This window comes from Littorina saxatilis, linkage group LG8 (assembly GCF_037325665.1).
Source record: "Littorina saxatilis isolate snail1 linkage group LG8, US_GU_Lsax_2.0, whole genome shotgun sequence".
Classification (NCBI taxonomy): Eukaryota; Metazoa; Mollusca; class Gastropoda; order Littorinimorpha; family Littorinidae; genus Littorina; species Littorina saxatilis.
In genome coordinates this window covers 29,168,204-29,195,972 of record NC_090252.1, presented here as the reverse complement: position 1 = coordinate 29,195,972, position 27,769 = coordinate 29,168,204, and the positions used below count along the sequence as shown (strand labels likewise).

Genomic DNA, 27,769 nt, shown 5'->3' with positions numbered 1-27,769 from the left:
GCCTGTAAGGCAATGCAAAATGGGCAGACAGGGTGACTTCTCTTGGCCAATGACTTTGGCAATGTGGCGATACACTTCACGAGCAGAAAAAAACGCAACACAGCTGGAATGAGAAGCAGACTGTCTGGCCTCCTCTACATCCATGGTGCAGGAAATCAGCCTGGGGTACCCTTCACACAAAAGATCAAAAGTGACATTTTTATTTGAATGTATTTGAATAATGTTTACTATCTCAGAGAGTCGGTCAAAGCCGGGTTAGCAAGTCTTCACACAACAGACCAAAATGAAAGAAAATTTCATTTCATGAATTCGTATAATTCTTACTGTTTCAGGTTAAAAAACAAACAAACACAGTTTCCAGTGACCCAACTGATTCTGCAATCTTTCTGACCGCTACATTTATTCGCTTCAAACAGTTGCTAACAGAATGTTGACCATAGTGAGGGTACGTTAAACCCATCAAATTCACAGATGTCGCTTACAAATGATGTGCAAACATGTTCCAATTAATACAAATAAAAAATCTTACTGTTAAGCTAGACAGGATGTATTAGGTAACAAACCTTGATACAGTAGTACTTGTGAAATCAGCTCCCTTCTGTGGCACCGGAATAATTGCAGAACGCTTGTTCCCAGGAACCGGCATGTGGTGTAACTCGTGTATATATCCTGTAAAAATAAAATTCACACCAATGCACGGTCAACTTAAAATAAGCAAAAGGATAAGAAACAAACAACAAACCAAAATTGTAAAACTCAAAGAGCGGTACCTCTTCATTTTTCAAAACCACTTATCTCATTTGATTAGCATTAGTCTGTTACCTGCCGTCTTTGAAAGTTTGATCACAACACTGTAAAGACATGGGGAGTGGAGTGTTTTTATCTCCAGCTGGTGAGGTCATCCTACTATCTGGCCTACCCTCACTCAGTTTTTGACTCTACCCCTCAGTTTTTGACTCTACCCCTCCCCACCTCAGCCGTTCAGAGACTTATGCAGGACTAATCATTGATCATACCATGCCTTTTATTCAAAGTTCGTTTAATCTGTTTAAAATCACCAGCGTGGCGATCATGATTTCCTTACTTGTAATCAACAGATAGATCTAGATCTATCAGCATCACAATCCAGCTAATGAGCTATTGCAAGATTAAACAAAGTCTCTGCATTTCAGCGCTTCACCCGATGAATAACAGACCCCAGGGGAGAATTAAACAGTAAAATGATGTGACATTGGTGAATGGATGCGTATTCTTGAAAACTTACCTTCAACGTTGTTTTCGCTCAAATCAAAACACGCAATGTTGCGGAGGCCGCCATCTTGAATTTTTATGCTGCGGATATATAACATTCTAAAAACGATCAAATTAAATACCAGAACACAAAAATACCCATAAGTGTATTTATGTCATGCATGTGTTATCAGCAGACAACTTCTGGTGCATGGTAAACCATTGAATTTTACATTTGCCGAGTTGGGAATATTTACTGCTGAGCGCTTTTGGTACGAATTTCGTCTGCTGTAAATGCAGCCTTTTATTCCCTATCAAAAACAAAAAAAACCGATTTCTGAAGTGGCTCTGTATCTGAAATCCCTTAAATAATTATAAGGAACAATATCACAAAGTATGATGTTTGTTGCAAGATGTGAATGATTTATTAGTGCGTCTGCAACATAGGAGCCCCACTAGTTGGCTTCATACACTTTTCCACACTTCTTTGATGACAAAAAGTCCACTTTGTGTTGACACTGGCAGGTAAACACAACTTTTGATGCTTGGTTTGTTCTGTGTTCAACCACAGTAGACAGTCTCTGGTTTTCACCTATCGGTCGCTTGCATTCGGGTCATAGTAGCTTTTGTACAAACTCAATCAAAAGTTCCAAGTCAATAAACCTGAATCCAGTCAAACTATCTTCTTTGTCCAACACAACATCAGGAGTTTGTTGCTTCAATTTCACACTCGAAGCTGATGTTTTGACGTCACGTAAATCACTCGGAGAAGTCGGAACATGTGGGATAATGTTTTGGTAGCTGGCGTCGATCGACTCGATCGACTCAGTCACTGAACGCAAGTCCTGTTCACAAATCATCTTTTTCGTGGGACCAGCATGCTGATTTCCATTAAATTTTCTTTTAGCAGGACGATCAGACCTCCTTGGCTTCGGTTTACCCATTATTTCTACTGCGTGTAGTCAAGGAATGTGGAAAACTCAATCAAAACAAAACGTGTACCTGGCAACCGGAAATCATCCATTAAAAAGCAGGATTTGTAAGAAGCGCTCTGATTGGCTGCTGACTTGACCTACAAGGGCCTTTGCTATATGGCTCATGTTCGCATCAGCCAATGAAATATTTTGTTCTAGTTTTCGGGTGGTTTCCAACAAGAAAGAGCAGACTGCGAGCTTCAGTTTGGTACTTGAATGAGCTTTCTACGTACAATAGGTAAAATATTATGGCAAATTGAAATTTGTGCATAGATAATTAGTACAGAAAGTGTTAGAAAACAAACAGCATCACATGCAGAATGCACAAATAAACATATTTTTAGTTATAATATTGAGTTTGAAGCATGCAAAAGTGAAAGTACAGTTAACAGAGGTCATGTTAGTATAAAAAGAAAAAATAAGAAATGTAAACACTTTTTTTCTTTTTTCATGGTAGACCCTAGCCCTTCATTGGCAAGATCTAGATCAGCACTTTTCAGGACGTGTACGGAAACGTGAACGGGTAACGCCATCAACTCTTGTTTTGACGTCACGCGTTTGCCAAGATCTGCAGTCTTGGTGGGGAGCAAAACAACGTATGCATTTGGAACATTGGAGAAAAAAGTGAGTCACGGGTGACGCAATATCTACACGTTCACGTACAGGTCTTTGCTACACGTTCGACCATCTAGAACACTTTTATATGGATGGCTACAGTTGCAATATTACATAGTTGTACCACAGATTACAGGCACCCTCCTTCTCATGAAAACACACATCTCGGATCAGGCCTGGCTGTCACATGCGACAATTTTATCCCTCTACTTGGTTAATACAACAAATCAACATGCTTGCTGAGGTGACTGAATTGTTTTTATGAACCGATTTCTTAAAATGCCAAGACATTACTAAATTAATTCATAAGAACATTAATTTCAAATGTGCAGATCGAGAGAGCACAAAGTCTGTTGGTGTTTGGCATGTGACCAAGCAGAGGACCAACTTATCCCCACGTAGAAGCCTCGCACGATATTTGGTGGATACGATGGTCGTTTACACGGAAAGAAACGATTATGTTGAAAAGACAAACAGGCAGCACAATGCAGAAAGAATGAAAACTAAATAAACTGGATAAACGACATACAGACTGACAGACATATACATTGAAGTATATATGTTACAGTTAATCTGTGAAACCAGGGAATACGTGTATTAACTAAACTATTTTAGGTAAAACATTAATTAACACGGTTTTTCCGTCAGTTAATTCATGTATTACCTAGTTAATACACGTATTCCCTGGTTTCACAGATTAACTGTAACATATCCTCAACTGATGAGTGTATATGCATTTGGAAAAAAAAACTAACACATAACCAAACGAAAACGCATACAGGCAAGCAAACTCACAATCAAACTCACACAGAAAACAAAGCAAACAAACAAACAAACAAACAAAGTTACAAGAAAGCGAAACGTTAAGGTACAAAACTCACCTTATACATGACGTCAAGAGTCGGGTCAACAATCACGTCAGGATAGATAATCTACTTTCTAATAGTTTGTTGTTTTTGTTTTTGCACACTCCTGTACTTACTCATTTAAAGAGACAAAATTGTCCGCAAGCAGACGCAATAACATGAATAACAGAGCACGTAATGTCACACGTACGATTTGCGATTACATTAACTGTTTTTGTTGTTTTTATTTTTTTTCTCTCGTGAGTTCCAGAATGGTTGTCCAAGTGCGCACACGTGGAACAATCACACGATTTTCTTTATACTGTGGTTTCATCCATGTGCGCATTTAAATTCAAAAACAATTTGTTCTTCTTACTTGTGTTTGTTTGTTTGTTCTCGTAAGCTCAACCTGAATTGAGAAAAATGAAGTCCTTCAAATCTGTGCACAAGTTCAACAAAACACGCTTTTTTACATTTAGTCAAGTTTTGACTAAATGTTTTAACATAGAGGGGGAATCGAGACGAGGGTCGTGGTGTATGTGTGTGTGTCTGTCTGTGCGTGTGTGTGTGTGTAGAGCGATTCAGACTAAACTACTGGACCGATCTTTATGAAATTTGACATGAGAATTCCTGGGAATGATATCCCCGGATACTTATTTCCTTTTTTCGATAAATACCTTTAATGACGTCATATCCGGCTTTTTGTAAAAGTTGAGGCAGCACTGTCACACCCTCATTTTTCAATCAAATTGATTGAAATTTTGGCACAGCAATTTTCGACGAAGGCCGGGGTTTGGTATTGCATTTCAGCTTGGTGGCTTAAAAACTAATGAGCAAGTTTGGTCATTAAAAATCGGAAACTTGTAATTAATTTTATTTTTTTATTAAACGATCTAAAAACAATTTCATCTTATTCTTCGTTATTGTCTGATTCCAAAAACATATAAATATGTTATATTCGGATTAAAAACAAGCTCTGAAAATTAAAAATATAAAAATTATGATCAAAATTAAATTTCCGAAATCGATTTAAAAACAATTTCATCTTATTCCTTGTCGGTTCCTGATTCCAAAAACATATAGATATGATATGTTTGGATTAAAATCACGCTCAGAAAGTTAAAACGAAGAGACGTACAGAAAAGCGTGCTATGCAGCACAGCGAAACGACTACCGCGCTGAACAGGCTCGTCAGTTTCACTCCGTTTTGCACAAGCGGCGGACTACGGTCATTGTGAAAAAATGCAGTGCGTTCAGATTCATTCTGTGAGTTTGACTGAGCTTGACTAAATGTTGCATTTTCGCCTTACGCGACTTGTTTTTCTTTACCCCAGCATGTTCAAATGCACAGAGCAAATACAACGTAAATCTCATCGATGCCAAATAAGTGGTCGAAAACATATCCTAAGCTCACGGCGATAGTCGACATAAAGTACTGGCTGTACGTTTGAAGATTTAATTAACTCGAAGCTAACATTCGTTAATACTGTAATGACAGTGACCTTTTGATAGCCCATAAATTGCGCAGCCTGTGTGCATGACACATGGTGGGGGTTTGGAGAGTCGTGGTGGGGGGGGGGGGGTGCCAGTGTGGGTGTATGTGTGGGTGTGTGTGTGTGTGTGTGTGTGTGTGTGTGTGTGTGTGACAGACATATCAAGTCAAACAGATATGCTGCACACACAAGTACTGTTTACAATCTAAAATACAAACCCTTCGATGAATCTTTAAGTGTAATCGAGCAAACATAAAAACGGCAATAGCAAATTGCATTCATTTGAACAAATGGTATACAAACAGGAACATGAAAAAGAAGAAGCATAATTATTTCTCTGTGAAACCAGCTAGGACATACAAAATACAGACGGTTAGTAAGCAATAACATTTAAAAACGAGAAAAGATCTGTTATAATCCGAGTATTGTGTAAGCAAATGTAAAGCATAAAGTATTAATTAAGCTCCTTTTCATAGCAAGTGTACTTAAGTATTTCAATTAAGTATTAGTTTCATTCCCCCAAAACTGCACTTATATACCCATTTCTCCTCAAATAAACTTGTTTATAGTACAATATTTCCCATGTAAACGGTTTGGGTCAACGCCTCATATCTGTCCAGGGTTTTACATAGGATAAAACCATCCCTCCGCTTGTACACATACCAACAATCAACGGCTTAGCTGTGTTTTGTGCTCTGTGGGAATTGTTGTTATTAATCAATGTTTTAACTGACACTAGTTACTATATATGTTTTTGAGAAATTATGTACAGTACTTGAGCATTTGTATGTATTTTATTTTTTTTGCTTAACGCCCAGTCCACCACGAAGGGTGATATCAGGGCGGTGCTGCTTTGACATTTAACGTGCGCCACATACAAGACAGAAGTCGCAGCACAGGCTTCATGTCTCACCCAGTCACATTATTCTGACACCGGACCAACCAGTCCTAGCACTAACCCCATAATGTCAGACGCCAGGCGGAGCAGCCACTAGATTGCCAATTTTAAAGTCTTAGGTATGACCCGGCCGGGGTTCGAACCCACGACCTCCCGTTCACTGGGCGGACGCCTTACGGGCCACTAGGCCACCGTGTTGCGGTGTACTTAAGCATAGAAGAAACTAAACTTAATATACTTAAGTACAATTCTTATGGAATGCTGGATCGTACACGAGTCTGAGTAGATGTTACTTCTTTCCATTTCTTGGGTAAAGGAAAAGACCGTTTCCCAAATAACGTTTTTTTAAGTATTTGTTTTACCAACACAAACGGTTTACATTCGTTCATTAGTCGCACGTGTCCTGAGAAATCAGTCACAGGATTCAAAGGGTGCCCCTGGTGAGTCGTGTGAAATTAGTGTTGTGTGTTCTCGTACACTGCAGATGTGCCTGAAAATGTTCAAGAAAGTGTAAATGCAGATGCATGTACCAACACAGCAAGGAGATTAATTCTGACTTTTATTCTGTGTGTATGTATGTGTGTGTATGTGTTTGTGTGTTTGGTTTGTGTGTGTGTGTGTGTGTGTGTGTGTGTGTGACAAATGGATTTGTACATAGTTTAGTCTAAATTAATGTTTAACATTTTTTTGAAAATGTATTAAATGTGTGCAGATTAGCTTACCATACTTTCAACACGAGTAGTGTGGCCTGATCGAATAGGGTGGTCTGATTTTTGTAAACTATATTTGCATTGGTTACCTCGTTTAGGATTGACCAATGAGAGAGGAGATTACTAAATTGGAGGAACTAGAAGTAGCCATGTTTGTTGTATCGAGCAGAACATTGCTAACTTTCACGGGAGACGGGTGTGTCTGCCCGTGTCTCTACATTTTATAGAATGTTTCTCAAGTAGCATTGAGGTCGACTGTTATGTGACTCATGCTTGGATGAATCATGTGTGATTCAATGCTGTGAATATACAGGTATTTATTGAATTGTATTTTGTTCAGTAATCTTGACTTGTGAAATGACTTTGAGAATAATGTTGTGAATTGGATTGGGAGATGCGTGAGCTGTTGTCAGCCATTTTGGAAAGGAATGTTTGTATTTTCCTTTGTAATGGAGTATTTTGTAAATGAGCTGAAATGATACTGTAATAGCATGGGCTAGTTGACGGATGAATGTGATATTATTGAGTAAGAGTGGAATTGATATTTTGTGAGTTTGACTAAAAACTGAGTGGTTGAGACTTATGATAGCATAAACTTTTTACACAGCACCCCGGTGGGAGCGAGGGTGCACTCTACTGAGGGAAAAAAGGGAAGAAGATGAGCTTTCCCTCCTTGTCGCCACGGCGTAGAAGATCGTCAGATGCAACGGCACAAGGTTGTAGCGCAGCGCAGAAATTCTTGGATCCGGTGGAATCCCACCCCATATCACCATGGTCGTAATCTTTCATTGGTGTGATATGGATCAAGTAAATGAACCCTTTCTTTCTTTTTCTTTATTTGGTGTTTAACGTCGTTTTCAACCACGAAGGTTATATCGCGACGAGGGAAAGGGGGAGATGGGATAGGGGAAAGGGGGGAGATGGGATAGAGCCACTTGTTAAGTGTTTCTTGTTCACAAAAGCACTAATCAAAAAATTGCTCCAGGGGCTTGCAACGTAGTACAATATATGACCTTACTGGGAGAATGCAAGTTTCCAGTACAAAGGACTAAACATTTCTTACATACTGCTTGACTAAAATCTTTACAAACATTGACTATATTATATACAAGAACCACTTAACAAGGGTTAAAGGAGAAACAGAATCCGTTAGTCGCCTCATACGACATGCGGGGTGCAGAGAAATAAGGATGTGGAAAAGAAGACTTTTGGTAAGTGAAATAAAGGTGATGGATCCAGTCAGGTAGAAATAAGACAACAAGAAAAGAATTGGAAAACTGCAGGGAATAGTAGGGAGAGTTTTCTTGGAAGGAAATATAGGTGAAAGGACTGGTAAGGCAGAAATAAGACAAAAGAAGAGAAGAAAAAGAACCGTTAGTCGCCTCTTACGACATGCTGGGTAGCATCGGGTAAATTCTTTCTAGTCCCAACCAATATGGGACTCCCCCTAACCCGCGGGGGGTGAATGAACCCGCTGAACTGTGAGTAACCACTGAATTGTGCGTAACAAGTGAATTGTGCGTAACAAGTGAATTGTGCGTAACAAGTGAATTGTGCGTAATAAGTGAATTGTGCGAAACAAGTGAACTGTGAGTAACAAGTGAACTGTGAGTAACAAGTGACGACGTCATCGAGGAACAAATATTCCTCCACGTACTACTCAAGCTATTATTATATTACAGTGAATGCAAGTGAATGTTGATTGTATGTGAATTATCATATTTGTATTTTGTTGTGATGACTTAAATATAGGTACGAGGGCAAAGGGCAATAACTTGTTTAAGTCTTTGTGCCTAGTTTGAGTGCTGTGTGTGTGTGTGTGAAATGGAGTGACTTAGTAAACAGAGTTAGGACATGCATTTCTGATAGGATAGTTATTTACACACAGACACTTTCAGTAAAAACCCTTCGTAACAGTGTGAGTAAGTGTGTGTGTGTGTGTGTGTGTGTGTGTGTGCGTGCGTGCGTGCGTGCGTTTGTGCGCGAGTGCTTGTGCCAACATGTTTCTACTGCGTTCTAAACAATTCTAATTTAAGCGTTACTGTTTCCAGCAAATGTCTTGTGTAATGCAAATAAGCAATTACAATAATAATAAAAAAAATATGTTATGATGCGAATATTATGTTTGAATAGACCCATATATGATGACATATGATCATTTTGGTTTAAGCGTGTTTATTCAAATTCTCATACACACGTTTCAAACAATAACAACATTGGCAACGTTAACAAGCAGATTGCTTATGGACACGTTCTTGAACTTATAATCAATACACATTCAGATAGCAAAACATGGCGAACAAGTGATAGCTTCAACACTTATCTTGATAATCTTTAATTATATTTTATACAAATAGGGTAAAGAGAGAGAGAGAGAGAGAGAGAGAGAGAGGGGGAGGGAGAGAATGCCTGGCTACATCAATTGCACAGTTAATATAATATCAGCCGAAGCGATTAGTTAACATAACAGTCTTGTACAACAGAGAATATTTTCGTGTTCAAAGATATAGTTAAATCAGTATTTCCAAACAAGAGTGTTTTGCAGTCCAGAACGTGTGTTGGCAGACTATTGAATAAAATGGTTCTATGTTCTTTAAATTTTGGACAGTGTAACAAGAAATGTTCAGAATCTTCCGGGCATGCTCCACACGTACATTCTAAATTATCAGAGAGGTGTCAGTTAACTAAGTCTTGTTGCAAATCGCTCATGTTTAATCTCAACCTGCTGTGAAGTACCTGTCCCTGGCGGTTGCCTAAATAATAGAACAACAACATCTCCATCGGTCAAATACCTTTTAAATTCACCAACTGACTGCGTTTGTTGTATATTTTCTGGAAGATTATTCCACAAAGCTGTCGTTGAAGGAAAAAATGAAGATTTATATAACTCACTTCTGCACAATGGAAACTTAGTTCAAGAGGGCGTCGTCTGTGGTAAGGATTTACATCGGAAACCAGGACCGGCAGTTTAAAATATTCTGGGGTTAAACGATTTACAATTTTATAATACAGCAAAAGTTTATGACGACGTCGCCTTTCTTTCAGGGGCACAAAACCCGATTCGTTATACAGTTTTTGGTGGCTTGTGCCACGTACTGCACCTACAATGATTCGGATTGCATCGAGATGCAATGTCTCCAATTCGTCTGCCAAACACTGTGTACAGTTATCCCAGATAACGTCCGCATAATCAAACAATGGTAACATAAAGGATTTATATATAACTTCAAGTGATTTTCTGTTTAAACGATGCTTGAATAAACCAAAACACGCAATTGACTTTCTACATTTAGCAATTAGACTTTTTATGTGGGAATCCCATTTACAATTACCTTGTAGAATGACGCCAAGGTGCTTGTGATTTCCAACATCAACTAAGTGTGCATCTTTTGATGATCATTTTGATGCTACACATAATGACACCAGCAAACACAACACTATAGTTTCACGTATGATTACTTGTAGTCTTCTTGTATGATGTACAATTTAACATAATGAGTTTTTCTGCTTTATTGATTGATTAAAATGTTGAAGAAAAATAAAATTACAATAATAATGTATTCTCACAAGAAATATTACTTCATGAATACAACATCTCCTTTTGACACACATTGAACCAAATAACAGAGCAGCAACTATACGCTGATCAAACAGAATCCTAAACACAGCCCATCCAAGCTCCCACATGAACAAATTGCGAGGCCAGCTTCAGATCACAAGTTCAAGGTCAGGCCAAGGTCATGTTAAAGGTGAAACCAGCACTGAGGGTGAAGGTCAGGTCACTTGAGAGCCAAAGGCCAGGGCAGGCCTGTGTGTGACTGTGAGAGGAGGAGGAGGAGACTCAGCAGAGAAGTTGCAAACATGCCGTCACCATGACAACCAGAACCATCCCTGCTACACCCGCTCGCACACTACCTGCTTCCCCTGAGGGCCCCACTGCAACAAGCAAAACAAACACAGAAAGAAAGCCGTCAGTCAGTGGATCAACAAAGCCAGCAGTGCGGGACACACACGTTATCCACAAAGCAGACACGCACGCAAACAAACAAACATTGGCAAGATCCTCTCTCATCCAAAGTGAATGTCTAATCTAATTAGTCCAAAGTAAATGCCTAATCTATTGATCAATTATATTCTTCACAAATCATTTCTTTAACCGCTCATTTCCAGACATATTTCACCGACGTACCAGCCTGTTTTGACTGAACACCAACCCCTCACCCTTTCCTCTATATCTATCACTTTCAATTCCTCTTCCCCACCCATCAATGTTTGTGTTACAATGAATTACAGTGGTACCTGTTATGAGGGTCCAAGGATATCCTTTCATGACAGGTACTACCGTCTGTTCCCACTGATTTCTAAAAAACGCTTTCTACTCACCCCCTTTCACCTTTGGACAATACTACATCCCTCCCATCCTCTTATTATTTTTTTATCTGACGTAAAAAGCAGAAGACAGATGAAGAGAAATTAAGCTACAAAGCTACACTAACTAGTATACATTTCTCTTGGTAACAATTTGTATCTTTGTTCTTTAATTCTATAATTTGGCAACCCCGTTCAGGCTCCCCCCCCCCCAACACTACATTAACTCCCGTGTAATTTTATTCAAACTTGATATGCCATTAAAGGCCTTTCACTTGGCTATTTGGCACACGTTTTGTATCAAAGATTGTTGTTATAGGTGTTAAGTGTCCGCCGCCGAAGTAAGGGTACCCCCAAAATCGACCTGACAAAAACGGTACCAATTAAAAAATCTACACAAATTCAGAACAGGCTTAACTTGACAACGTTTACATACGATGAAAAAGCCATATCAATTAGTATCTATTCAGAACAGGTTGTTTTGTTTTGCTATCTTGCGTATCTCTCGTAAAATGTCATTTCTACTGATGTAGGTGTGTGAGCAGTGTAGAAAACGAGTTTTTTGCGTCCATTTTGAGGGGTACCATGACAAAAAGCGCTGTATTCCAGCAATGCCTAAATGGATGGGTTAGGGATACACCGATGTGCCCTTAATGTGTAAATGAATACATCTCACATGCCCTGATGTTGTGTGTGGTGTTGTTCTTCTGCTTTGTTCTTTACTGAACAGTTTGTTGCCCATTAAAGCAAGTTACCCAGGACGTCAGCTGACAGGCAGTAAAGAGGTTAAGGGCCCGATCACACAGCGCTGCGTCCTTACCACGACCATGCCGATCACGCCGATCTGAAAAAAGTTATCTAATCGGGGTATATCGCCGTCACAATTCAGCACATGGCACTAACACCACAGTCACATAATATAGACGCCGCTTCACGAGAGCGTGGCCAATCGTGGACCAAACGTGGCAGGATCTCCATGAGCGTGGTTTAAAATTGGTCGGGGTGGGATCTGCTAGGTCGGGAAGCTTGCACGCTCTCCCCACACTTATGTTGAACTGCACAAAACAAGCGTAGTCCTGTACAGTCGTGATGTAGGTTTTTTTTTTATTCGCCATGTGCTGGGATTTGACTGCGAGCCCCGACTTGTTGACTTTTTTTAGATCGGAGTGATCGGCATGGTCGTCGTAAAAACGTAAAGCTGTCTGACAAGGGCCATAAACAAACTACATCACGCCTGCAATGCGCCCAGGCCCGGCTACGCTTGTTTTGTGCAGTTCAAAATAAGCGTAGGGAGAGCGCGCAGCTTCGCGACCTAGCAGATCCCACCCCGACCAAACCACGCTCGTAGAGATCCTCCCACGTTTGGTCCACGATTGGCCACGCTCTCCGACAATTGTCCAACGGAGTAGAAGCGGCGTCTCTGTGTGACTGGGGTATAAGGGTGTGTGAAACAACCTGTCAGGAAAGAGTTCAGGACTTTACGGGGGGAAAAGAAAGCAGAGGGGTTGTTAGACTGGAAAGAGTTGAAACTCACTGTAGTCAGCGGTTCTCTCCATGAAGTTTTTCTCCGCCCCGGATCCGACGTTGTTGATGGCGTAGACCTTGATGGAGTACTGCGTGTTGGGGTCCAGCTCCTCCAGTTCCACCTTCGTCATCGCCTCGCCCGCCACTGCAACGTACACCATTCATCATCTTCTGGCCTTTCTACTGGCCACTGCAACACACAACATTCATCATCTTCTGCCCTTTCTTCTGGCCACTGCAACCCACAACATTCATCATCTTCTGGCCTTTCTACTGGCCACTGCAACACACAACATTCATCATCTTCTGCCCTCTCTACTGGCCACTGCAACACACAACACTCATCATCTTCTGCCCTTTCCACTGGCCACTGCAACACACAACATTCATCATCTTCTGCCCTTTCCACTGGCCACTGCAACACACAACATTCATCATCTTCTGCCCTTTCTTCTGGCCACTGCAACCCACAACATTCATCATCTTCTGCCCTTTTCTTCTGGCCACTGCAACACACAACATCGTCTGCCCTTTCTTCTGGCCACTGCAACACACAACATTCATCATCTTCTGCCCTCTCTACTGGCCACTGCAACACACAGCATTCATCATCTTCTGCCCTTTCTACTGGCCACTGCAACCCACAACATTCATCATCTTCTGCCCTTTTCTTCTGGCCACTGCAACACACAACATCGTCTGCCCTTTCTTGTGGCCACTGCAACACACAACATTCATCATCTTCTGGCCTTTGTTCTGGCCACTGCAACACACAACATTCATCACCTTCTGGCCACTTCAACACACAACATTCATCATCTTCTGTCCCTTTTTCTTACAATTGCAACACAAAACATTCATCATCTTCTGCCCTTTCTTCTGGCCACCGCAACACACACCATTCATCATCTTCTGCCCTCTCTACTGGCCACTGCAACACACAACATTTATCATCTTCTGCCCTCTCTACTGGCCACTGCAACACACAACATTCATCATCTTCTGCCCTTTCTTCTGCCCACTGCAACCCACAACATTAATCATCTTCTGCCCTTTCTTCCGGCAACTGCAACACACAACATTCATCATCTTCTGGCCACTGCAACACAGAACATTCATCATCTTCTGCCCTCTATACTGGCCACTGCAACACACAACATTCATCATCTTCTGCCCTTTCTTCTGGCCACTGGAACACACAAAATTCATCATTTTCTGCCCTTTTCTTCTGGCCACTGCAACACACAACATTCATCATCTTCTGCCCTTTCTTCTGGCCACTGCAACACACAACATTCATCATTTTCTGCCCTTTTCTTCTGGCCACTGCAACACACAACATTCATCACCTTCTGGCCACTTCAACACACAACATTCATCATCTTCTGTCCCTTTTTCTTACAATTGCAACACAAAACATTCATCATCTTCTGCCCTTTCTTCTAGCCACCGCAACACACACCATTCATCATCTTCTGCCCTCTCTACTGGCCACTGCAACACACAACATTCATCATCTTCTGCCCTCTCTACTGGCCACTGCAACACACAACATTCATCATCTTCTGCCCTTTCTTCTGCCCACTGCAACCCACAACATTAAACATCTTCTGCCCTTTCTTCCGGCAACTGCAACACACAACATTCATCATCTTCTGGCCACTGCAACACAGAACATTCATCATCTTCTGCCCTCTATACTGGCCACTGCAACACACAACATTCATCATCTTCTGCCCTTTCTTCTGGCCACTGGAACACACAAAATTCATCATTTTCTGCCCTTTTCTTCTGGCCACTGCAACACACAACATTCATCATCTTCTGCCCTTTCTTCTGGCCACTGCAACACACAACATTCATCATTTTCTGCCCTTTTCTTCTGGCCACTGCAACACACAACATTCATCACCTTCTGGCCACTTCAACACACAACATTCATCATCTTCTGTCCCTTTTTCTTACAATTGCAACACAAAACATTCATCATCTTCTGCCCTTTCTTCTAGCCACCGCAACACACACCATTCATCATCTTCTGCCCTCTCTACTGGCCACTGCAACACACAACATTCATCATCTTCTGCCCTCTCTACTGGCCACTGCAACACACAACATTCATCATCTTCTGCCCTTTCTTCTGCCCACTGCAACCCACAACATTAAACATCTGTTCTGCCCTTTCTTCCGGCAACTGCAACACACAACATTCATCATCTTCTGGCCACTGCAACACAGAACATTCATCATCTTCTGCCCTCTATACTGGCCACTGCAACACACAACATTCATCATCTTCTGCCCTTTCTTCTGGCCACTGGAACACACACAATTCATCATTTTCTGCCCTTTTCTTCTGGCCACTGCAACACACAACATTCATCATCTTCTGCCCTTTCTTCTGGCCACTGCAACACACAACATTCATCATTTTCTGCCCTTTTCTTCTGGCCACTGCAACACACAACATTCATCACCTTCTGGCCACTTCAACACACAAAATTCATCATCTTCTGTCCCTTTTTCTTACAATTGCAACACAAAACATTCATCATCTTCTGCCCTTTCTTCTGGCCACCGCAACACACACCATTCATCATCTTCTGCCCTCTCTACTGGCCACTGCAACACACAACATTCATCATCTTCTGCCCTCTCTACTGGCCACTGCAACACACAACATTCATCATCTTCTGCCCTTTCTTCTGCCCACTGCAACCCACAACATTAATCATCTTCTGCCCTTTCTTCCGGCAACTGCAACACACAACATTCATCATCTTCTGGCCACTGCAACACAGAACATTCATCATCTTCTGCCCTCTATACTGGCCACTGCAACACACAACATTCATCATCTTCTGCCCTTTCTTCTGGCCACTGGAACACACAAAATTCATCATTTTCTGCCCTTTTCTTCTGGCCACTGCAACACACAACATTCATCATCTTCTGCCCTTTCTTCTGGCCACTGCAACACACAACATTCATCATTTTCTGCCCTTTTCTTCTGGCCACTGCAACACACAACATTCATCATCTTCTGCCCTTTCTTCTGGCCACTGCAACACACAACATTCATCATCTTCTGGCCTTTCTTCTGGCCACTGCAACACAGAACATTCATCATCTTCTTCCCTTTCTTCTGGCCACTGCAACACACAACATTCATCATCTTCTGCCCTTTCCACTGGCCACTGCAACACACACCATTCATCATCTTCTGGCCTTTCTTCTGGCCACTGCAACACACAACATTCATCATCTTCTTCCCTTTCTTCTGGCCACTGCAACACACAACATTCATCATCTTCTGCCCTTTCCACTGGCCACTGCAACACACACCATTCATCATCTTCTGCCCTTTCTTCTGGCCACTGCAACACACAATATTCATCATCTTCTGCCCTTTCCTCTGGCCACTGCAACACACAACATTCATCATCTTCTGCCCTTTTTTCTGGCCACTGCAACACACAACATTCATCATCTTCTGGCCACTGTAACACACAACGTTCATCATCTTCTGTCCTTTCTTCTGGCCACTGCAACACACACCATTCATCATCTTCTACCCTTTCTACTGGCCAATGCAACACAACATTCATCATCGTTTTCTCTTTTTGTTGGCCACTGCAACACACAACATGCATCATCTTCTGCCCTTTCTTCTGGCTACTGCAACAAACAGCATTCATCATCTTCTGTCCATTCTTCTGGCCACTGAAACACACAACATTCATCATCTTCTAGCCTTTATTTTGGCCTCTGCAACACACAACATTCATCATCTTCTGGCCTTCCTTTTGGCCACTGCAACACATAACACCCATCATCTTCTGCCCATTCTGTTGGCCACTGCAACACGCAACCTTCATAACATGTTGCCCTTTAAAGAAATGCACAAATGACCTATTCAAGCAAGTTACAGCACACATACGTATACACAAACCATAAAATGTCTCTCACAACTGTCTACAAGAATCTAGCCCTTGCATTTCATAGCTTTCTATCTAGTGTCTCACACACACACACACACACACACACACACACACACACACACATACACACACACACACACACAGTGCACACACAAACGCACACACAGCAACACATCACATTACAAAGCACGCGTGCACGCATACTCACAAACGCACACACACACACACACACACACACACACACACACACGAGGAAGCTGAGATGATTCTACATCAACAATCAATAAGACTGATGCAAATCTACAGCAGCTCACCACGGTCGATAGTCCTGGATTTCTCCTCTTCTCCGTTGTTCAACTTATTGTACTTTAGGAGGTACTGTGTGACCGCCTGACCGCCGTCCTCTGCAGGGGGAGTGATGGCCAGTCCCAGCTTGGTGGCGTTTTTGTCCGGCACCGTGATGCCAACCTCCCCGGGCACTCCTGCACCATACACAACACACCGTGACATCTCACTGCGCAAACATCATTTAACACCTCCCCGGTCACCCCTGCACCACACACCACACACCATGACATATCACAACGCTAACATCATTTACCACCTGCCCGGGCACCCCTGCACCACACACCGTGACATCTCACCACGCCAACATCATTTACCACCTCCCCGGGCACCCCTGCACCACACACACTGACATCTCACTGCGCTAACATCATTTACCACCTCCCCGGGCACCCCTGCACCACACACACTAACATCTCACTGCGCAAACATCATTTACCACCTCCCCGGGCACCCCTGCACCACACACACTGACATCTCACTGCGCAAACATCATTTACCACCTTCCCGGGCACCCCTGCACCGCACACCATTACATCTCACCAGGCAAACATCATTTACCACCTCCCCGGACACCCCAGCATCACACACTATGACATCTCACCGCGCAAACATCATTTACCACCTCCCCGGGCACCCCTGCACCACACACCATGACATCTCACCACACAAACATCATGTACCACCTCCCCGGGCACCCCAGCACCACACCCCATGACATCTCACCGCGCAAACATCATTTTCCACCTCCCCGGGCACCCCTGATACACACCATGACATCTCACCACACAAACATCATTTACCACCTCCCCGGGCACCCCTGATACACACCATGACATCTCACCACACTAACAATCATTTACCACCTCCCCGGGCACCCCTGATACACACCATGACACCTTACCACGCTAACAATCATTTACCACCTCCCCGGGCACCCCTGATACACACCATGACATCTCACCACACTAACAATCATTTACCACCTTCCCGGGCACCCCTGCACCGCACACTGACATCTCACCGCGCAAACATCATTTACCACCTCCCCGGGCACCCCTGCACCACACACCACACACCATGACACCTCACCACGCTAATAATAATAATAATAAATGAGCATTTATATAGCGCAACATCATAACTTTACAATTATGCTCTTTGCGCTTGACACATTTAAAATTCAAACACAGTTATACAAGCATTTACATCTACATTCATAGTCAGCAACGCTTGATTAAAAGCATACACCATCAAACATACATTACAACAGATTCTTCCACTAATTAAGTAATAAAAACATGAATAAAATAGGTAGTAAAAACAAGGAAATACCAGCTGAATACCCTTAATCAAACAGAACATGTTATTAATACTGAAAAACAGCCATAAATGTGTATACACATTATCACATTATCACTAAAACAACAAATACACTACATGTAGCCTACTGATGGACTGAGAAAACAAAATCAGGGGTTGTATTTCTTGAAGAGGTGCGTTTTAAGTGCTCGTTTGAATGCTTGGGGTGACTGAGAGTGGCGGATGTGAAAGGGGAGAGAATTCCAGTGTGTGGGTGCGCAGAAAGTAAAAGTGCGTTGTCCGAATGTTTTGGTTTTGGTGTGTGGAATGGTGAGGATGCAACAGTCAGAAGAGGCACGGAGTTGTCTTGCTGGAGAATAGACGGTGAAGAGTTCAGAGAAGTAAGCAGGAGACGAGCCAGAAAAGAAGTTAAAGCAGAGGGTGGACAGTTTGTAGTCAATGCGGGCTTGAATAGGTAACCAGTGCAGTGTGTGAAGAAGTGGTGTTGCGTGATCTCGTTTTCGTGCTTTCAGAATGAGGCGTGCTGCCGAGTTTTGGACTTTTTGTAGTTTATGCAGGAGATACAGAGGACAGCCAGAGAGAAGAGAGTTGCAGTAGTCGAGTTTAGAAAGAACAAAGGCACAGACAAGAGTGTTAGTTGTTTGAGAGGAGAGTGTGTGGCGAATGGTGCTGATCTTACGAAGCTCAAAATAAGCTGCTCTACAGACTAAAGATATATGTTTGTTGAGGGTCATGTCAGATGAAAGGGTGAATCCAAGGTTTCTAGCTGATGGGGAGAAAAGAATGTCGGTGTCGCCTACTTGAACAGAAACGGGTTGGGGAGAGGGAAATGTAGTGTTCTTCTTTTTGCACAGTAAGACTTCAGTCTTATCATCATTCAGCTTAAGTTTGTTATCGATCATCCAAGATTTAACATCAGTGATGCATGTCTGAATGGTCTGGATGGCGGAATGTGTCTCTGCAGGGGGACTGGGTTTATACAGTTGGGTGTCATCAGCAAAAGACTGATTTAAGACAGAATGGTTTTGAATCAGTGTGGAGAGGGGCTTAGTGTACATGATGAAAAGGATGGGACTGAGTACTGAACCTTGAGGAACGCCGAAAGAAAGTGGGGCTGGAGCATACATCTGGCCATCGACAAGCACAGCCTGAGTCCTGCCAATGAGATAGGACTCGAGCCATGCCAGCGGTGGACCGGAGATGCCGTACAGAGTCTGAAGTCTATGGAGAAGCGTGACATGATCAATCGTGTCGAACGCTGCAGAAAGGTCAATAGTCCAAGCATATTAGAGAACAACGTTGAAGTGACAATGACTAGGTTTAAAATGTCCCTTATCAGAAAGTTCAACCTCAGTCCTTTGATGTTTATTAAACACATTTTCATATAAAGTTGGCGCTTCATATGGAAAAGTGGCTTTGAAATTGACCCTAATCCTTCTTTGGGCTCTGTAAATGTCGTTTGGGGCTATGGTTGTAAAACGGTATCTACTGGTCACCCCAATGTATAAACTTAAAACTCTTTCTGCACCAGAACACGCAGAAAGGATTGTATCTGCCTGATGTCTGATGCTTTTCAAAATCCCCAACCACTAACACCTTCAAAACGGACATTAACTGACACTGTTGTTTTTCCCTATATAATCCTTACTATTTTTCCGAGACGTCGTCCTGTTGTGTATTTAGCTTGCCACAACCTCATACATGGTCCTAAAAGTTAAAGTTAAAGAAAATACTAAAGATAAATGAACAAGCTGACGCAGTGTCATTCGCACCGTGAATCCCCCCATGGGAACATACTAAAGTCTGGTTCCAAATAGGCTCAATTTCCTTCTATTTCTTTGTATTTCTGCCTCGTAGGGGTAGGGGTGTTCAAACCAAAGGCACCTTTAAACCAAAATTCAAATCACACATCTTACAATACTAAGACACTCAGCAGTGAAAGGGTGTCTGCTGGTAAAATATTCCAAACAATCCTAAAAGTACTTCACTACTAAACGTGCTTTTAAAAAGAGCCGTTATTTTTCCCTCTATAATCAGTATTGTGTTTTCTGCGAACATGTAGTCTATTTAGATGGTTGTCATGTGCACATGAGTTGCTAAAGCGTTTTCAGTTGGGCATATGTCGAAAAGCAAAGAATTAGCCCTTTGAAAACCATCAGAACTGTCACACAAAAATAACATTTACCTATTTCACCAACTGACCAAACATAGGGCTTTTCCTTATGTATTATGTATTGTCGTGTTTTTTGTAGCATACTTGTGAAAACAGCCACCACTGTTGTAAATGATACTTTAAAGAGCATTATTTCATTTTTACAGTTGAAGGACAACCTGGACTGCCGTATATTACAGCTGTTTTACAATCAGCCAAAATTTTCTTAACAAACGTATGTTAAGAACAACTCCCATAGTGAAATTGAAGGAAAACAAAGTGAAAACCCCCCTGCCATAGAGGAGCTAAAGAATCAACAATAAACGACTGCATGGATAGCTTGATGCACGAATGCATTGCGGACATGTTTGTCTCCAACCAAGAGAAAGTTCCAAAAAATCCCTTTTGTGCTTCTTATTATACAGTGACGTCAAAGACAGCCTTTTCTGCTGTTCATACATTCAGGGGTTATGGTTACACTAAACGACGTAGTTGTAGCCATACTGCCATCCAGATTTATTTTTTCCTTGCGAGCAGTCACAGGGTGTTTGTGCTGTCTGCCAACCGTCAGACGACCCCGCCCAAGTCTGTTAAGGGACCGTTTGACCGTTATAGAACGCGTCTTTTTGATTTTTTAGCACATTTGGAAACGGTTGATTTTTATCCCTACCATTGTTTCCAAACATTATATAGGAATGTTTTGTGAACAACGGATAATAGCCGCTACTCGCATGTGTAGCAAAAGTGAGCGTACATACTCACCCTGGTCGTACAGCCGTTGTCCGTTGCCCGTCTTCATCTGTCTGTACAAATCATTACCTTTGGATTTTTCTCGAACGCTATGAAGTGAAGAAACACCAAATGTTGCAAAATGTTGTATGACCCCAAGAGCTCAAAAAAGATACTTGAGAACCTTGACCTTACCTTAAGGTCAAGGTCACAGGGAGAATGAATGTGGTCTAAAAACTGCAAAATTTCACATTGTGCCAGTTTTCTGGAAAACAAATTAAAAACAGCGGGCTTAGTTTTGTATGGTATACAAGAAAAAGAAAGCCTTATCTTCTGATACCATTTTGGTTGACCTCGCTTCAATGTCAAGGTCACAGGAGTCCTTCAAAGTTGAATTGTATACATGTTTTGAAGTGACCTTGACCCTGAACTATGAAAAAAATCTTTCAAACTTCATAATTGTGTGGGGCACATGTTATACACTGATATTGAGCCACATTTAGTCACATATCATCAAGGTCAAGGTCACTTTGCCCCTTATGAAATGTGACTGAAACGGGCAATTGAATCACTAAAAGTGACAATGTCTCTTTGTAGAAAGTGCCAATAAGTATGTTTATGCTTCCTATGTCTTGAATTGATAGCCTTGTGATGTGTGACCTTTGATGATCTTGACCTTGGCCAAAGGTCATGTGTAATTTGGTAGCAAAAATCTGTAAACCAGTTCTAATAGTGTACAATGTCCTTGCCAGCTTCAGTTGTTAGACCTTCACCTTCAAGGTCACCTGAAGGTCAAGGTCACTTTAAGACAAAGGTCAAGCATGAGAGTCGCATGGGCTTTGCTTTGTTAAGATTTTTTACCAAGACACATGGATTTCTTTACCCGGCTTGGTCACATTTTTCATAGGGGTCAATGTGACCTTGACCCTAACGATATGTGACCAGATGTGGCTCACTATGAAATTCTAACAAACGCCCCACTCAGTGTTTAAGTTTGTAAGAGATATCGTCCATAGTAAAGTTAAAGGGGCAAGCTCACATCAAAATATGTCTACAATTCAACTTTGAAGGGCTCCTCTGACCTTGACATTGAAGCGAGGTCAACCAAAATGGTATCAGAAGATAAGGCTTTCTTTTTCTTGTATACCATACAAAACTAAGCCCGCTGTTTTTAATTTGTTTTCCAGAAAACTGGCACAATGTGAAATTTTGCAGTTTTTAGACCACATTCATTCTCCCTGTGACCTTGACCTTAAGGTAAGGTCAAGGTTCTCAAGTATCTTTTTTGAGCTCTTGGGGTCATACAACATTTTGCAACATTTGGTGTTTCTTCACTTCATAGCGTTCGAGAAAAATCCAAAGGTAATGTTCAGTACAGACAGATAAAGACGGGCAACGGACAACGGCTGGACGACCAGGGTGAGTATGTACGCTCACTTTTGCTACACATGCGAGTAGCGGCTATTATCCGTTGTTCACAAAACATTCCTATATAATGTTTGGAAACAATGGTAGGGATAAAAAATCAACCGTTTCCAACTGTGCCAAAAAATCAAAAAGACGCGTTCTATAACGGTCAAACGGTCCCTTAACAGACTTGGGCGGGGTCATCTAATGGTTGGCAGACAGCACAAACACCCTGTGACTGCTCGCAAGGAAAAAATAAATCTGGATGGCAGTATGGCTACAACTACGTCGTTTAGTGTAACCATAACCCCTGAATGTATGAACAGCAGAAAAGGCTGTCTTTGACGTCACTGTATAATAAGAAGCACAAAAGGGATTTTTTGGAATTTTCTCTTGGTTGGAGACAAACATGTCCGCAATGCATTCGTGCATCAAGCTATCCATGCAGTCGTTTATTGTTGATTCTTTAGCTCCTCTATGGCAGGGGGATTTTCACTTTGTTTTCCTTCAATTTCACTATGGGAGTTGTTCTTAACATACGTTTGTTAAGAAAATTTTGGCTGATTGTAAAACAGCTGTAATATACGGCAGTCCAGGTTGTCCTTCAACTGTAAAAATGAAATAATGCTCTTTAAAGTATCATTTACAACAGTGGTGGCTGTTTTCACAAGTATGCTACAAAAAACACGACAATACATAATACATAAGGAAAAGCCCTATGTTTGGTCAGTTGGTGAGATAGGTAAATGTTATTTTTGTGTGACAGTTCTGATGGTTTTCAAAGGGCTAATTCTTTGCTTTTCGACATATGCCCAACTGAAAACGCTTTAGCAACTCATGTGCACATGACAACCATCTAAATAGACTACATGTTCGCAGAAAACACAATACTGATTATAGAGGGAAAAATAACGGCTCTTTTTAAAAGCACGTTTAGTAGTGAAGTACTTTTAGGATTGTTTGGAATATTTTACCAGCAGACACCCTTTCACTGCTGAGTGTCTTAGTATTGTAAGATGTGTGATTTGAATTTTGGTTTAAAGGTGCCTTTGGTTTGAACACCCCTACCCCTACGAGGCAGAAATACAAAGAAATAGAAGGAAATTGAGCCTATTTGGAACCAGACTTTAGTATGTTCCCATGGGGGGATTCACGGTGCGAATGACACTGCGTCAGCTTGTTCATTTATCTTTAGTATTTTCTTCAACTTTAACTTTTAGGACCATGTATGAGGTTGTGGCAAGCTAAATACACAACAGGACGACGTCTCGGAAAAATAGTAAGGATTATATAGGGAAAAACAACAGTGTCAGTTAATGTCCGTTTTGAAGGTGTTAGTGGTTGGGGATTTTGAAAAGCATCAGACATCAGGCAGATACAATCCTTTCTGCGTGTTCTGGTGCAGAAAGAGTTTTCAGTTTATACATTGGGGTGACCAGTAGATACCGTTTTACAACCATAGCCCCAAACGACATTTACAGAGCCCAAAGAAGGATTAGGGTCAATTTCAAAGCCACTTTTCCATATGAAGCGCCAACTTTATATGAAAATGTGTGAGCTTCTACCATAAAAATCGTCCAAAATCACGTTTTGTCATTTCCTGTCATACCTATTAGATATTTACCAATTTCTTAGATATTTGGTGTGTAGTAATTTCAAACAGTCTACTTTATTATTCTATCATTTTTTCTAAAAATATTTCAATCTAAATGGGCTAAAGTTACAATTGAAATTTATATGAAATATTTGTTGACGAAAACTGTATGATCAGCGTTTCCCTAATTACAAAGTAAGGAAGCATGCTGTTAGTAAGAAAATCAGTAAACAGGTAGTTAGAAGAACAAATAACATTATGTTGGAAGGAAAAAAGTCATTTTTAAAAAAAAAGTGATTTTGATGACTTCCAAAATGAAGGAAATATCCAAAATCTAAAACTTTACTAAAATGCAAGTAATTTACAAAAGCTCCCAAAAAAATGCACCTCTGTATATCGCAAAGTTGTCTACCAAATTTCAAGCCAATCGGATGGAAACTTTTTGAGATATTTGGGAAACGGTGAGGGCAAATGCCGAAAACTGCGTTTTGAGAAAACGGGCTTAACAGTTTGAGATGTTTACTGTAACCTATTGGAAATTTAAAATGACTTTTCTTAATTATTTGACTTGTTGTGCCTGTTGCATTCATTTTTTCAAGTTTTGCACTCACCAGCAGGTTATTCATGCCCTCCAGCCAGGTAATATTCCTCCCTATCCACCTCCTGATCCGCCGCTATCAGAGCCCGGCGTTGCCTTGCAAACTGCATGGCCGCACAAGCTTGAATTTGACCAGCTACTGTTCTTTTTCTGTCCAAAGTTGTCATACACTGAGTAGTCCAAACACCAGGCTCCATCCCAAGTTCAGAGAAAATGTCCAGTCTGCCCAATTCCCCCTCGTTGTAAACAACACTCAACATTGTCACAACACCATTCTTGGACTGAAATCCTCTCTGTTGATAAGTGCCATCACCTGACACAGTAATGTCATTGCCTTCATATGCATGCCTTGCTTCTTCAACTGCTCTGGATTTACTTTTGTCTGCAACGGTCTCAGTGGCCTTTTTTATCTGGTTTCTATGATTTGCCCAAGTGCTGTTGTTCAATGAAAACGGCATGTTCATGTTGCCTAAAAATCTCTTTCCTTGAGCCTGGTGTCTGCCAATGGAAAACATAGCAAAAGGAAATCTTCTGTTTACCTCAAAGACTCGACTGACCAGTTTTGAAGAGGAAAAACTCACGGTATTATTGCAACCACACTGAAAACTAAACTGAGAGGCAAGATCAGTCCTATCTTCTTTCACAAATGACAGTCGACTTGAACCCAGTGGCCTCTTGCACTCAGGACACAAAAGCCCTTGAACAAACTGAACAAAGAGTTCACAGTCAATGAATCTGAATCCCGTCAGTTCTTCTTCTTTCTCAAGCTTGACATCGTGACACTTCAACAACTTTTCACTTGATGCAGATGAAGGAAGCGTGTGACTTGAACCATCACCCGTAGCAGACGACGAACTTGCAACCATTGTTTGTTGTTGTTCTACAGTTTCATCATCACTCGATTCGGCACTCTGACTGGCTTCACACTCCACTCTCTTCCTTTTCTGCGGTGGCAATCGCTTCTTTGACTTGTAAGATTGTCTTTTTTTACCCATAACTACTGTTTATAACTCACTTTGAAGATGACAACAACACACAAAACTGAATATGCCGCTGGGAGACTTCCACGCGAAGCTAGAACAGAAGGAAGCTTCGATGCCTACGTCGCTTGAAAGACGGCTTGTGATTGGTCGGTGTCTGACGGTTTACTCTTTATGCCATGTATCCAGTAACCAATGAAAACGTTTGTTTCCTACGGCTTTGGTCGAACATAAACGTGGCTCGAAAGGATTTTACTGATCATTTCCGAGTTTAAATTTTGTCTCTAGGTTAATTAGGAGCTGAGATATGATTTTTTTAATTTATGCATACATAATGAGCTGTTATTTTGCACATACCCACCTCAGAAATAAAACAAAATAAAATGTTTAGCAATGAAATAGATAACAATCACTGATTGTAAGAGGTTCGTAAGGGTTTGAGGTAACTGAATAACTAAAATACCCAAATCAAACAAAAAGGGGTTTTTGGACGATTTTTTATGGTAGAAGCTCACCTTAATAAACATCAAAGGACTGAGGTTGAACTTTCTGATAAGGGACATTTTAAACCTAGTCATTGTCACTTCAACGTTCCCTTCACTAAAGTGGCTAAGATGCCTGGACTACAAGTAGGGTAAGCACTGACACATCACCACCATCCAGAGCAGACAGAATGTCACTGATTACTTTAAGTAGGGCTGTCTCAGTACAATGAGAAGGGCGATAAGCGGACTGAGAGTGCGAGATCAAATCATGGGTGTTCAAATATGACAACAGCTGCTTCAAAACTACCTTTTCAAAAACTTTGGACAAGAATGATAAATTAGATACAGGACGATAGTTTTTCAAAATATTGACATCAAGACTAGGTTTTTTGAGAAGTGGTTTGACAAGTGCAGTTTTGAACAATGATGGAAAAACACCAGATAACAGGCTATCATTGACAATTTGAGTAAGAGTTGGCAACAACACATCAAGATTCTCAAAAAGCAGTGGTGTGGGTATGGCATCAAGTGGACAAGTTGTTGGTTTGACTTCAGAATAATGGATTTAAGGTCTTTTTCACTGATTGGCTGAAATGATGTAAAAGAACAATCAGTGGGAACATCAACATGACTGGAGGAAGCAGAATGTGCACCCATCTGATCAAGTTCAGAACGAATATCTGAAACCTTCTTGATAAAATATTCACTAAATACATCTGGCAGCTGACTAGCGGGGAAAACAGTGGGAAGTGGGGATACCTTACTGCGGCCGGTCAACCGGCTGCAAATATCGAACAGTTTTTTGCTTGAATCGCAGGCAATAATCTGGGTTTGGAGGAAGGTTGTCTTTGCTGCGTGTACTAACAATCATTTACCACCTCCCCGGGCAACCCTGCACCACACACCACACACCATGACATCTCACCACACTAACAATCATTTACCACCTCCCCGGGCACCCCTGCACCACACACCACATACCATGAATGACATCTCACCACACTAACAATCATTTACCACCTCCCCGAGCAACCCTGCACCACACACCACACACCATGACATCTCACCACACTAACAATCATTTACCACCTCCCCGGGCACCCCTGCACCACACACCATGACATCTCACCACACTAACAATCATTTACCACCTCCCCGGGCACCCCTGCACCACACACCACACACCATGACATCTCACCACACTAACAATCATTTACCACCTCCCCGGGCACCCCTGCACCACACACCATGACATCTCACCACACTAACAATCATTTACCACCTCCCCGGGCACCCCTGCACCACACACCATGACATCTCACCACACTAACAATCATTTACCACCTCCCCGGGCACTCCTGCACCACACACCATGACACCTTACTACGCTAACATCATTTACCACCTCTCCGAACGTTTCTTTCTCCTCCATAAAGAAAGATTATGAGCACAACCATTTGCAAAGGCAACCAAACACCATCTTCAGGAGAGTCAAGTATGCAAAATGGATAGCACAATCTGCGCTTTGCTTTTTTGACACTCACTTGCTTGTTCAAAG

General features: G+C 41.7%; 1 protein-coding gene across 1 annotated transcript in view; it reads right to left on the bottom strand.

The window, feature by feature from the left end:
* Positions 1-10,185: 10,185 nt before the first annotated feature.
* Positions 10,186-27,769, bottom strand: part of LOC138973238 (fasciclin-2-like) — a 36,470-nt gene continuing 18,886 nt past the window's right edge. Inside the window, exons 9-12 of the mRNA XM_070345957.1 lie at positions 27,756-27,769; positions 16,913-17,080; positions 12,668-12,802; positions 10,186-10,701 (exon numbers count right to left, since the gene is read on the bottom strand). The exon at positions 27,756-27,769 is cut by the window's right edge and continues 92 nt beyond it. Of these exons, the coding sequence (XP_070202058.1) occupies positions 10,607-10,701; positions 12,668-12,802; positions 16,913-17,080; positions 27,756-27,769 (412 nt within the window). The 3' untranslated portion in view covers positions 10,186-10,606. The remainder of the gene's footprint in view (positions 10,702-12,667; positions 12,803-16,912; positions 17,081-27,755) is intronic.